This window comes from Haliaeetus albicilla, chromosome 4, assembly GCF_947461875.1.
Source record: "Haliaeetus albicilla chromosome 4, bHalAlb1.1, whole genome shotgun sequence".
Classification (NCBI taxonomy): domain Eukaryota; kingdom Metazoa; phylum Chordata; class Aves; order Accipitriformes; family Accipitridae; genus Haliaeetus; species Haliaeetus albicilla.
In genome coordinates, this window is record NC_091486.1 from 42,096,241 (window position 1) to 42,111,002 (window position 14,762).

The 14,762-nt window shown below is 39.4% G+C and overlaps 1 protein-coding gene across 2 annotated transcripts in view; it reads left to right on the forward strand.

Moving 5' to 3' along the window:
• IQCA1 (IQ motif containing with AAA domain 1) overlaps nt 1-14,762 on the forward strand; it is a 113,163-nt gene that overhangs the window by 8,793 nt on the left and 89,608 nt on the right. For both annotated transcript variants that reach the window (XM_069782131.1, XM_069782132.1), the window contains exons 2-5: nt 2,488-2,812; nt 6,390-6,503; nt 8,631-8,819; nt 9,554-9,625. In XM_069782131.1, the coding sequence (XP_069638232.1) occupies nt 2,488-2,812; nt 6,390-6,503; nt 8,631-8,819; nt 9,554-9,625 (700 nt within the window). The remainder of the gene's footprint in view (nt 1-2,487; nt 2,813-6,389; nt 6,504-8,630; nt 8,820-9,553; nt 9,626-14,762) is intronic.

Sequence of the window (14,762 nt, forward strand, 5' to 3'; positions counted from 1 at the left end):
ATATCCATAGTCTTAACATCTGACCCACAGCAACATGCTTGCTATCATCTTAATGCTTATCTGATAAACTAATTCTTTATGGAAGCGATTATGTTCCATCTATATTGCGCTGTGTTAACACACTCTGAAGGGCTAGAGCGCTCTGTCTCCCTCCTCCCTCAAGAAGTCATTCTAAATATAAAAAGAAACTGGATATTAGCTAGCTCAGCAGGAGGAACCACTTGACATTCCTTAGTCAGGGGAGGCAGAAAGGGAGATTATTGTAAATTGGAGTGGACAATTGTGGAGTCGGTTCTTGCTGCGGTACAATCTGTTGTCTCCATGCAATAACTGGCATTCAAAATGCTCTAGCCCAAGGATACCCACTTGTTCATAAATCAGCGGTATGGTTGTGGGGACAGCCTACAGGGCTAGGCTTCCTCAAAGATTTATAACCTCCCCACTATCAAATGGTCTGTGAGTAGGCACAGCTAAGTAAGTACAATACCACGTTGTTTCCTTCGGTGCTGGAAAACCCTGTGAACCTCACACCAGTATACGTTCTTCGTGTCCTGACTTTAGAGGAAGTGTACAAAACTGCCATTGATCAACCAGCAGAGCTGTTAGGTCAAAGCTGATACTGGTCTTGTTTGTGCCAATCTTCTCCACTCTGTTGGTTTTATTTTGTTTATCTCCTGCACCTGGGTTAATTGCAGCAATTGAGTGATTTGGGTGTTGCAATGGGATGTAAATGAAGTAGGAAAAAAGGAAAGGGAAAGACCTGGGTGGGCTGCAGAGGCATTAGGAAAAGCAATACCAGATGCATCCTGCAGAAACCCATGTCAGCTGAAAAGTATAATATGCACTTTATAAAGCTAGTGGTGCAAATTCAATAGCAGGGTTCAGATTGGTGGTGTTTTTGCTGACTGCTCCAGGGAGTCCCAACAGTACCATCAGAATCCTGGATGTGCAGCACACACCCCACACTCGGGGCACTTGTGGGCTGGAGTTTGTCCTGTCCACCCCGCTGGTCTCTCCCACAGCACAAGCCTCAGGTCATTCTGTACTCCAAGATTAGGAATGATAAGATCAGCTGACAGATCTCCAGCTTAGGCATTTATTATCAAGCACAAGCAATGTTAACAGCTGCCCAGCTTTCTTGTCAGAATTGATACACAAGCACTCCCTCAATGCTGCTCAGACCAGCAAAAGGGCTGCTCTGAAAGTTCATCTGATGGAGGCAGGGCCTTTTACTGTCTTCATCCTTCTTTGAGAGGCTCTAGCTGCAGCAAGCAATAGCTTGCTTAAGCACGTGGATGGGTCTCTATTGCACCGTTGAGGCCAATGGCCTTTATTCCTAGATCTAAGAAATAAAAGCCAGATTTCCCTGTTACCTTGACCCATAGTTTTCCCCTCCTCCTGCAAACCTGACAATGTGAATCAACTGTTTTTCTCCCAGCATAATTGAGTCTCAGCACAGTGCAGAAGAAATTTCTTAGCTCTGCTGGTAGAGAAGCATTTTCAAAGATGTAAGATTTTTTTGACACCTGTCACTCCCAAGAGAGAGTCTCCAGTTGGCAAAGAGAGGTTACAAAGTAGAACAGGACCTAAAAGGGTCTTTCACTACCACAGATGTTGGCACCTTTCAGTGACAAACCTACCGTTTGAGCTCTTCTCTGAATAAAAGCCTCATTTTGTCCAGAGTCCATTTCCTGTTACTTTAGGATGATTTCTCACAATATTCATCACTAATCTGCTTTTACCATGAAAAGCCACTGACAGCCAGTCCGTGCTAACATCAGAGCTCCACCTATTCCTACCAGAACTACCAAGTAAACAGCATTATCGCTTCTGGAAATGTAGCTAGCCTTAGGTGACATCTTCCATGTCACATAATCCTCTAGCCACTGGACCAGAGATGTAGCAATTGCTTGGAGTGCAACACTTGCTGCCATAGAAATAAATTACTTTCCTCACTTCACATTCAAAACAGTGCCCAAGCTATGCTCTACCATTAGCACCAATACAGCCTTTACCCTACAATTAGCTCTGAGCAACCACTTCAGAAAGGCAGAAAAGCAACACATGCTTTAGAAACATCAGTTGGTTCTCAGCACAAACATGGAAAGACCTGAAAGAGACCTTTGCCCACCATAAGGGCTTTAAGGGGAAGACACCTTTTCTGTTAAATGATCATCTCAGTGTAACTGAACGAAACTCACGACCTTATCAGGGTTGCAGCTTCAAGCATATGTTTTGGATGAAGTCAAAAAGTTTTTAACTTTTAAGCTCTTGTTAATAAAGCAGCATTTTAAGATTCCTGTTTTTAAAACGAGAAACTTTCGCTAATGGTTTTTAAAATGCACTGTAGTTAAAATCTCTTTATAAATATAATGGCTCACATTTCCAGGCTTGTTTTGAGAAATCCACACACACAGAGCCCCAGAATCCTTGTGTGCTAACTCTTACTTTCATGTCAGGTTAACATAGTCTTCTCTTTTCACTTAGCACTTACAATAAGATGTGGACAGATGCCCAGAAAGACCTCGACATCCAGCTCCAAAGAGAAAGAGAAGAGTTCCTCCAGCCAGACAAGGACCGTGTGGAAGCGTTCAAGATGTTAGCTGCTTCCTACATCAAATACATGCAAATCTTCCGTAACTTGGAGACGGCCCACGACCGACTCATTCACCGGCAGAAACGGATGGTGATTCGGCAAGTGCTAGATGGCGTGATTGGCCGGATCCTGGAAATAAAAAAAGAGATGGTGGAGCTGGAGAACTCGGAGTTTCATTACATTGATAATATCCTGGAAGATCTAAAACTTCTCCCGGTAGGTCTACCTCTATTATGAGCAAATTCATAGGAACTTTGCCTATCCTGTATTTTAAGGGCTGTCACATTTACCATTTACTTGCAGTCTGTAAAGTTCCACCAAGTGATTTAGCTTCTTGCACGGTCACTAGTGTAGTGGATGATCAGTAATTACAGTATTTTTTATTACAGATCAGTGTATATTTGATCTATGATGAGTATTATATATTAGAGCAAGATTTTAAAAGCTGATCTGCTTGATCCATATGTTGCATTTCTGCATCTCCATAGCAGCACAGGCTCTGTGGATCTTTCACTTGTACATGTCCTAACATGAAGTCATATTAGCTTAGCTTCACTATTAATGACAGTGGCTTGACTCCGCCCAATTTTAGTGTGGGATTAGATAGAGGATGGACAACTGATAACCAAGGTACAGTCCACTTCAGTCTGCCCTTTGCGTGACTGTGAATCAGCCTGGCCCCAGGCCTCTTCCAGAGATTACAGGTAATGCTAAAAGTTGCATTGTCTGGTCTACTAGTTCATAGTACAATGAACTACTAAAATGAGAAATCTGAGACAAGTCTTGTATTGTAAAGGAGGCAGGAGCCTGGACCATATTCAGCATCCAGGGTTCAGGACTGCCTGATGTAAAAGCAGCCCCCTGACAGACAGCCCACTAAACCAGATGAATATGACAATAAGGCAAAGTCTTGAAGCTGTGCTCTAAAAGCGGTATAAAAAAATCAGCTGCAAAGAGGTGGTTGCTTCTCTCGCAGACAGCTCCACCTATTGTCAAATTCACGTACCACTGCTTTTCTAAAGAAAAAGCTGGAGCTTAAATTACTGCTTTTTTCAGGATCCCAGTTATAAGGTGAGATAAATTGCCTTATAACATTATTTTGAGATTTTCAAACGTTTCTATTTGTGATTACACGTCGATTTCACTGTGCAAATTTAGGATAGTAATTGCCATAGATTTTCACCAGCTCTTTACCTTCTATGTTAATTGCAGCAGAGAACTATTTTAAACTATGAGAAGGCATACTAGAGAGTATAAACACATATCCGGGGAAATTGAGCCTTCAAATCATATTTTGAAACCGTTAAGCACTGCTGTTTTCATGACTTCTCAGTAAATCCACCTACAGCAAAAAAATTTGGCAAGTCTGAAAGGTCACGCTTGACATCTATTAAAAAACAAGCATAAATTCAAATTCCTGCACCACACCTTAATTGTAAGAAGGCATGACATACCTACCTACTAAAAAAAAAAAAAAAAAAGGGGGCACTGAAAAGATTTTAGAGTTTTTCAAAGCAAACATTATTTTCCGTAGTAGATAGGAATACAGATTTATGGGGTTTTAAATAATCACATATTCTTGGTTACAAAACAAAATTACTGGCCAGTGCTTGACAAGTAACTTCTGTTTCTTAAAGTATGTGCTCAGAAAGGATACCTCTAGTCCTTCCTTTTACTGTATTATCATGGGCTAAAATCCAGCATGACTGTAGGCAGATAACTCAACAGAGTAGTCTCGTTTTATACCTTATACAATGATATTGCATACTTTTTACTATGTCACTGTAAGGCCAAGCTTCATCTTTCTTGAGTTCTGTGCCTCATGTTTTTGTATGGTTGCCTTCCAACACTCAGTCATTACGTTTCCTGGGGTAATTGTAAAGGTATTTGGATACACAAATTCCATGTAGAGACAGGAGTGGCTAAAAAGCTGCAGATTTGACTTCAGGATAAACATCACAAGCCTAACTTTTCAATGCTGGGCCCCAAAAAGAGATTATGAAGAGAAGCAAGCTCCCTACTCCCCACCCCTCCAGCCCCAGTATTACGGCTTTGATCTCATCTTTACAGTCAGTAAAAGTTGCAATCTAGAACCACTTGTAATTAAATCCCAGGTTAGATGTCAGAGATACTCATCAGCCCTACACTGACTTACGCTGCTACCTGACAGTGTACAAGTCCTCTTATCCTATGTGAGGGTGTCCAGACAAACCGCTTGATTCCTTATACCTAAAGACAGCCAGATTTGTAATCTATCATAGAGTGATTTGCACAATGTATAATCATTTCCATCAACAATCAAGGATGTTGGAGGGTGAAAACAGGAGCTTAACAAGACAAATATTTAGAAACTTTAGCAGACCAGACCTCTACGTTGATAAAATCAACAGGGGTAAACAGTCCTACTTGGAAGCTTTCTTACGCTGCCATAATAGGGATGTCCTGGTCTGCACAGTACGCAACTGAGGGAATTAGTAATGAAATCTTTTAGTTGGCAGTTCACAAGGGCTGTTTTCATTGGCCACAGCCTTCCCTGCAAAGTCTTGCTCTAGGAATTGGAAGGCCTTAGAGCTCACAAGCACCGTATTTACCATGTGCCTGTGTCAAGGCAGGAGCAGTGCTTGTTCTTTACAGCGAGCACTTTTCTCCTCTGTATCTGTCCACACCAAAGCTGGCATTGAGGCTGCAAAGGATCAAGTCAAAGGTCTCCCTGAGCAGGTCAAAACTCACCAGTTTCCATAGCAGACAGAACAGAGAGCGCTGACCGTGAGTGCAGCATCAAGTCTTGTACCTGTCTTAAGCTCCTTGGGCAAAAGGACAAAGTACCCACATACACCTAGGGACAAATTATTGCATAACTTGACCGTGCAACTCCTCATGAGTAGTGTGACAGGGTAACTCCTGCCTGTCTCCCCCATGCCTCCTTCTATCCTTCTGGGTAAATCATTTGCTTGAGAAAATATTCTAGATGTTCCTTAAACAGTATATAGGGAATACGGCACCAGTATGAAGACACATTCCCCATCCCACCCACCCCAAAATATACTTGCCAGTAAATATTCTTGGAGAATTATTTTGTCTTCAATATGATACAAAGAGCAGGTTATGTCACTCTGCAGCTTCTTAACTTTTGGGGTGGTTTTTTGTGTGCCTGTGTGTCTTTTCCATTTCTCAACAAGAGTGAAATCATACAGGAGAAGAATCAGTAGAAATGTGAATCAGTTACATTTTTTTAATGATAGAAACGAGTGAAGGCAGCCACTTCTAATCACACCTGATTTTGAGAAGTGACTGAGATATCACAGACAGTGACAGTTTGTCTACAGGTGAAAATAACTGTAGACGAACAGAATTGTGCTTTGGTTCTGTGTAATGGTTTAAAAAAAAAAAAAAAGAAAGAGAACAGATCTGTTTTTCATTTTGATTAAAAAAAAGAGGCAGGATGATCATACAACCCAAGGTATTCAATTAGGTAGAAATCATGTTTAAGTTTCCAGCAACTCTACCAAATATTTTAACAGTTTAATAATATAATTGAGCCATTATAAAAAGAACGATTTCTGGGCTCCCATGGTTCAGAAACTGGGTTGATTTATTTGTTTTTGTTGAATTAGGTCTTAAAGTAATTGCAAAGTAACAGCTCAGCAGCTGTTACAGAGGTCAAATTCCTCAAAACTCCAAAATATTCAACAATCTCAGTCCAATTTAATTGCTTTGTAAAGGTGTTCAATTAGTAAGCAATGTGATTTTAGTGCCGTTCTAAAAAGCATCTCATGACTATTTCTTCTTCTAGGAAGACATAGAAGTACCTATTCCAAGGTATTTCATTAAAGAAAAGCTGGAAGTCCTGCAGCAGAGGGAGAAAATCCTTGATCAGATTTTGCTTGATGCTGGATTGCAAACACAGGTAACTACACCACATACCTACATAATAACATGCTTAACTTTTTTAGTTTATAGCCACACATGTCTGAACACGAGCCACTGAAGTGAAAAGAACTTTCATAGCAGTTAGGAAGTAAAACTCTGTCTACGGATAAGGCACAAATAGAAAGTAACATTAAATTTTCCTGTCTAACAATATCCAGTCACATCTTGAGTCTGGTTAAGACTGAAATGAATCAACTCTGCTTTATGTGTGTGAGAGTGTCAGAGAAAGGGCAGCACTTTAGCCAAATTTAGTAGGTGCTTTATTTGTCTAGCTAACTCTCATCACATAATTAGTCTTACTGAAATCAAGTTGGGCTTAAGTTTTACTGAACCAGGATTCCTAACCAGAATGGGCAAAACTCAGAGTTCAGGTCAGCACAACTGTTAGCATTCAGTTGTTTATAACCTCTGAACAATGACTGCAGTCTCTTCTGTACAGCTATAGAGCTGCAGCTGCTAGGAGGAGTAGAAAATTGAGTTTTGGCAGAGCAAGAGTCATTACAGAGAAGTACATGAGCGCTCCAGTGAAGACTGTTCTGGATTTGATATACTTTTGACCTTTTGGAAATGGCACATTGCCTACAAGCAGTCGTTGCTAACCCCTCGAAATAAACAACTGTGCCTACATGTCTGGATGACTTAGATTCATAGATGTTATAGCCATAAGAGACAGTCCCGACCAGACCACTTAGTCAAACTGCTGCACTGCCCCAACCATTGAATTCTCCACCAGTAATTATGCTGGTAGGGGAAGTCTGTGCACCAGACAGAGGCAGTCTGCAGAGACAGAGCGCAGGCTCTCTGCTCAGTTACTTTAATGGGCAGTTGCAGTCCTCTTGGCCTCCACAGTAAATCTCTGGGTAAATTCTCTGCTCTTCTTAGTAGTCCGATGTTGGTCTGTGCAGATCCTCTGTTTCAGCATATTACATCTTGAAGCCTTTTTGTATCCCAGAGTTCTGCTGTCACCCCTTTTCAGCATGGCATCCATTACAGATGAGACTATCTGGTGTGCAGCCAGCTCACCTGGGAGCACTGGGCTCTTGCACTTCAGGCTCTGGCAGGGTCCAGGTCTCCCTTGCCAGGATACCACAAGAGAGGCACAGGATTCAATAAACATGAATAAAATAATCACACAGTATGAATCCAGTGCCCTGTGCTGCACTTCCAGTTCAATCACCACTGGGATTGCTAGAGGGTTGTCAGCACTTCTGTATGCATCATAGCAAGCCACGTACACTCAGGAAGTCTCAACTGTTGTGTAGACCACTGTATTCTTCAGTGTCCATGGCAGTGTTACAAGCAGTGTAACATAAATCAAAAACAACAGAGTTCATAAGAGGAGTCTGCTCTGCAGATCATTTGTCCTTCTATGTAATTTTGTTGTATAAAGCCCTGCTGAAAGTGTAGTATAGTGAGCTCCACACAATATATATAGAAGCATTAAATGTAAACTGTCTCCAATCAGGGGATTAACGTCAAGAAAGGACAATAATTCAGTTTTTCCATGGGGACCATGAGGGTTTAACAAGAGTTCTCAGGAGTGAGAAGGGGAAGTCCCTCTCTCCAGCTGCACTGTTCTGATACATTTTTCCTTAGGCGTTTTCTACTTGGGCTGGGCTTACCAGGCCTGGGCTGGCTCAGAACTGCCTGTCCTTCCATTCAGCAAGAGAGCTGGAGTCCCTGCAGCACATCCAGAAACCCATGCCTTCAGAAAAGTAAAAGGAAGACATTCCATAGCCTAAGAAATTCCTATGGTTCTTTAGGTTTTTTTTTCTCAAATGGATAGTCCAGTGGGATGCATAAGCCATATAGAGCTGTTCTTGCTTCTCATTATAGCATCAGGCTTTCCTTGTCACACATCAACACATCAGGTTCTCCTAAACGTCCTCAGAAAAACACATCTCTCAAGATACCAAACTTACAAGATATTGCAAGATAGCACTGAGACAGGAGTCTCTACTGTTTGTGACAGGGATTTTTTTGTCTTCAGAAGTTTCTGCAAGAAGTTCATTCATTGTTTCATTTGCTAACTGAGATAGGCAATTAACAAAACACATAACTAATACTTTGTTTTGTCCATTCCTTTTTGGCTGTGCTGTTGAAGAAACCCGTCAAGGTCATGACATTTGAAGAAGCCATTAAAATGATCCAGGTTGCAGAACGGGCTCGTCAAGGCCGTTGTCGAGCAGCATTCATGAAGCAAATTTACCTTGAAGAGAAGAGAGAAAGACAAACTAAACTTCAGGTCCAGATGGGTCCGAGTCCAGATGCTGCTGCCACTTGCATTCAAAAGGTGACACCTCTGATTTAACAACAGTTCTGGCAGAACCCAATGACAATGTTTTGTTCAGAAGAACAGCAGTAGACAGAAGTGCAGCTCGTAGGATGGGAAGCATTCTGAAATTACAGCTTTCAGGATGTCTAGCAAGGTGACATACATCGTTTAAACCACTTACCAAAATGAGACAGGACCCTAGATGTGAGATCAATGGAAACAGTCCTGCACTGGCAATGCTGGATGACTTTATAACCTCCATGTTTTTGCATTCTGATTTTTATGACCTCAGTTGCTCTTTCTGGCATCCCCTTGGAATCCAGTGAATTTCAGAGAATTCATGCCTTTTCCTGTGATGTCTAGGGAAATAGTTCATTCCATATCTTGAAAAGATGACAAAGGGAGATCACTGCTAAATTCCAGAAAAAGTCCTTGCACATGAATAATTCAGACAATTCAGCCTGATGAGAACAGGAGCTCAGTCTAAATCTTAAGTCTAAACACTTTTTGAAACCCTAATGTTGTTGTATTTAAAAGCTAGATATACCAGTGTGAGGGGATAACAAACCTCAGAATTTGTTTAAAAAAAAAAAAAAAAAAAAAAAAAAGCAGATGGCAACCTGTTAAAGAGTAATAGTTTCAATTGTATATTGTGCCTTTCCTTCCTCTATTTGTTTTTTCCTGTGTCTGCCAGAGTAAAGGAAGCTGTAACAAGGCCCATTTATCTCATTAGAGTTTTGTTTACAATTCAGGTTTGGCGTGGATATATCCAGCGCAAGAAAACAGAGAAAATGAGAGGAGAGGAAATGATATTTCTGGGGATGGTAAGTAGTGCTGGCTGGAGAATATAAAATGCCACAGTCCGTTTGTTCTTCAGACTTTTGTAATTTAGCAGAAGATGAGAAATTAATTTCTAAGATTCTTCCTATTTTAAAAGGAGTCTCTAAGGAGTACAGAGCTAAACTGGAATGATAGATAGCACAGAAGTAGCACTATTTGTCTTATGCTGCACGCTTTTGTGCTATGTATACATAGTCCGATGTATATGGCAGATGTGGAAACAGGCGGTGTAGAATTTGCCCCAGGTTCTAGGGAATTGCATGACAGAGCATGACAGAGGAAGGAAATTTTATTAATCGATTTTTAATTCATAATTCCAAGACATTTGAGCTGTCTTATTCCTGGAGCAGAATTAAAGCAGCAAAGTCTCCTGTCCCAACCCTTTGCAAACCACTGCATGTGTGTGTCAAGAGCAAGGAAAAGGGACATTAGAACTGCCATATTAATATGTCAATATTTCCACATAGAAATAATCCAAATATTCCTCACATCATACTGCAAAAGAAAAAAATGAAAGCACCCTTTCCAGAAGGAACCTCTTCTCCCACAATTAGAGAAGGTACATCTGCTCCCACCAACATCTTCCTTCCTAGCAAGTACTTGAGAAAAAGTATAAACTCTTTAGAGTTGATATTTTCTTTGGCCACCACCAACTCTTTGGGTGCCTTCATTAGGTACTAACCGGTGTCAAGTCTCACAGCTCTCTTCAACTCCAGCTACAGTAGCACAGCCCTTGTACCAAGTTCTAGTAAAGCTGCTTCAGAGCACCACATTACAGAAACATTCATCATTGCTCTATGTTTGGTAGGTTTATTTATACCTCTATGTTCTACAGTTCTTATAAGATTAATTTATAAATTAATCATTTAATTTTGAATTAAAACATGCTTTCTGCTTCTCCCAGACAATTTGGATGATTTTCTTGCCCAGCAATGAATGGAATTGCCCTTAGCTGCGTTATAGGTTTATGAAAACTAATTGTGCTGGTAGCACATCTAACAAACATGTATCATCAGTTAAGAATGACTTTAAAATCTTATCTTTAGAAAGTAACACGTACATTTACCTAAGCTTTGCCATGTTAAATACAGTTTATGGATTTAAAAAACACGTTATGGATTATTGCCTTTAATATCTGCTGGTCATTAACAGTAAGCGTGGCCCGCATAGCTAAACAGAGCTTTGGGTGCCAATTCCACCTCTGTTTAAGACAAAGAAAATTTCCAGAGATTTTAAATTAGTGCAGCCCTAAAATGATGAATATTTGGGATGTACTGAAGATGAATTAGAAATTACACCTTTTGCAAAACAAGGGATCATATCCTATCAAATCTCATGACAGTTTCTGTCGAGTCTTAAAACTAGAGTCTTAAGAAGGAAATCTTGAAGTCTGGTATCAGTTATTGGAGGGTTCACAGCAAAACACTCTTTTCATGGTGGCCAATGGTAGGAGTAGCTGATAACTAGGATGTAAATAGCCTAGTTTATGGGGAGGAAATCTATATGATCATAGGGATGAAGGGAATTAAAACCAAACACATAACAGCATATTCATTTCCTGACCTCCATTTAGGAGCAAGAGAATTGATGTTTGCAACTCTGCACTCAGACTCATTACTCTTTATCAAGTATATAATCAAAGTATGTAGGGAAAAAATTGATACCTCTAAATAATAAAAAAAAAATCTGTTCATCTTTCTAGTGTTTTTATATTCTCCATTTGCATTTCCCTTTTACTTTTCATGCTGCATTCCCTTCCATCTCCAAAGGAAGTGAGTGGCAAGCAGACATTGGTTCACACTGATAGATAGGCAGTGAGCTCCAAAGGTCAAGTCCCTTTGATGTATGATCATGTCAGCCCTCTAAAAAATGACCACAGATCTTCATGTGTAAATATGTTGAATTTGCTTTTCTAATGCTGCACGACTTAGATAAATTAGAAGACCTAGCCATCCATTACTCCAAGTCCATCCCAAAGGAGACTTGACTTTTACTGCAATAAATATAATTTCTGTTGTAATTATAGTTGTTTTAAAAATGTCTATGTTACTTGCTTATAAAGACTGCTTTGCAAAAAGAGCTAGTCCATTTGAAGTTCTGAATAATGATTTTTGGAAAAATTCAATTGCGTTGATCTAAAAAAATACAGAAATATGCGCAAAGAGCAAGAATTGTCCAGTCTTTTACTGAATTCAGTATTATTTTCTTTACCATCTACTTGCTTCAGAAAAATTTATGTATCTTTTCTGGAACTCAATTCTATTTCATCTTTTTCTTGATGACAGAGTAGAAGCCTATGTTCCAGAGATTTTTCTTGGCTCAAAAATAAAGCCTCATTATTATTATTATTTATTAAAGTTTAATTGCAGAAACAGCATGATTCCCTCAGCACATGTTTTTCTAAATGTCCGATAAATCACAATTTGCAATACCGGTTTAATTTGTAAAGAGAAGCAAGCCTCACTAAGAGCACATATATCTTGATAACTGTATCCTGACCTGTTTTCCTGATCATCCTCACATTGCTGCCACAATGCTGTTTACTAGAAGCTCCACCATGACAAGTATAACGAATGTTCTAGGCATAGATCTGTGTTTAAGCCACACCAACCACACTGTTGTTGCAAGAAAACACATTAAATTGTCTTGGAAACATGCATGTGCGGCCCAAACAAACCTGCATTTCCTTGCTCTGACTGTTTCACTGTTACAACCCAATTATAACGTACCATTTTTTTCAGTTTTTAAACTGGTGCCTGCTTCCACTTGTCTAATTCTGGCATTTATAAATTCCCTGTCATTAAACACCCCAGTGAGAGGTTTCTGTGACTGTTTCATTTTGCTGCAGTGCAAACTAGCTATCAGCCTAGTGTAACTGGATGTGTGAACTGGTTTTTGGCAACTGCTTTGTCTCAGGGTGGTACAAAACAGCCCAAGCCTAATAATGGATCTACACTCAGTGCTCTCCCCAACAGACTTTCCTAACAGAGTAGACCCTGCAGGAAGTTATACTTACAATCTCAGAACACAGGCTACTGGAAAGAGGAAAAAGCTGCTTTTAACATGAAATGTTAGGATAAACAGTTTGCAATCAAAGAGTAGGAAGAGTAGGAGAAGCCTAGGAACAAGGAATACAAAAAGGCAAGACAAAATCTATCCCAATTTAGGGGCTCAGCCTACTGTTGCAACTTTGAAGCGGGAGTACTCCGAAGTCCTGGACATCCCCTTGTTCATGTTTTCACTCAACAAGCACAAGTAATCAATCCCATTGGAGCCAAGTGCTTTACATGCTTTAACAATTTATAGGACTGAGCCCTGTGTGCTTTGGACACGCACACATGTAAACGCCTTCTTGTCTCACGGGCACATCTGTTGATTTACAGTTACACAGCTCTCACACTGCTCTATTCTGTAATTTCAGCCATTACCGAAGAGTTAGGGGCATAACACATGCTGATCTATGATTTTCTCACATAGTATTTCAAATGTTCTTCCTTCCTCTATATCCTTTTCACATGGAAGGATCTATGTGGTCTTAAACTGTTCTCTCTTTCTTACCTCTTTTAAACATACCCTAATTTAGGCATGTTGTCTTGGATAATGCTTTTATTTATATCTGAGAAAACAGTCTGCCAAACATTCCTTGTTCTTTGAATTCCTGATAAATATAATTCATTTCATCCAGTCAGAAAAAAAATTAGCATTTCCCAGAATAGCCTTCTATGTAAATATTATAGACTATAGCTAAATAAATATTATATGGGATTTAACAAACTGCAAACTCCATAAGTAAGTGAAATTTAAAATATTTCTCAAGCTCTTGAAAGTGGGCAGTTACAGTAGTGGTACACACCAGGCCTGTTTTTATTGAGCATAACGTTAAAATGACTTTTGTTTCACTTGCAACCTATATAGCATTTAGATTTCAGCACAAAGTTATATGTTATTTCACCAGGCATACATATACATCTAAACAGTGATAACTAATCTGGCATGTTTTCAAGAGAAATTTTAAACCTGCTTATTTTTGAAATAGACGCTTGGAAGCAAGAAGCCCACTAAATAATTTGGCTTGCATTGGCTGAAGTCACACTAACAATGAAATCGCTGCCTTTCAGAGTCCAAAACATACTTGCCATTTTTAGTAGAAGTTTGACAGCATGCCCAGGTATAATATTGGAAATAAACATAGCCAAACTTATATAAAACTTAGATGGTCATGGATATAAGTGTTTTCTCCAGTTTAAATTTTCTTTCATCTTATTAAAAAGTGCTGCATGTCAATATTTTTATATATATGATATAAATCTATAAAACAGCCATTTTCAATATTTTTCTAACAAGGCCTCTTACTATAAATGCTTTATTTGAATGCATATGACAATTACTTTAATTGGCAAAGCCATCGAAGTGAATCATATAGTAGGGAAGCTTTAATGAATGCAATATATTTTGCTTAGTTGTTCCTTTTTTGTGCCTAATTTAGGAATTCAGCCATATAATTGATGTGGCTATCACCATTTGTGTACCATGGAACCTACATGAATACAACCTTCGTAAGACAAGAGACTTCTTTAAAATACATTCTTCCTGCACCCAAACAAAATACATTGAGGAAATGAGAAAGCAAGGACGATAGCTAACTCCTATATCAAGCTTTTAAACATATTTTGGATCACAGTTTAAAATTCAGCAGAATAATAGTCATAAGTAAAGAACAGAACCCCAATTGCTTAGGTGGTAAATTCATTTAGTCTACCAGTAAGGAGTTACTTGCCTGTGTAGTCTAAACGTAAAAAGATCTCACTTTCACTACCAGGGAAAAAATAAGAGACCATTAAAAATACTTACTTTGCTTAGAAAATAAAGTCCTCTAGAGAAGCAAACTATACTCCTGAAAATAAGCAATCTACAGCAAAGTGCTACACAACTAGTACGTCTATCAAAACACTACAATTGCAGACAATGCTGTCTATAGCAGAACATATACTGAAGAAGTCCCATAAAACCATGCAGCGTGTGTTTCAGCTGTGCTCTTTCAGGTCTAAGAAAAGAAGCTGTCCTAAATTAAGTACCCAGTAATAAAAGCTGCAGTAAATCTACCTTTCAGGCATAATATGA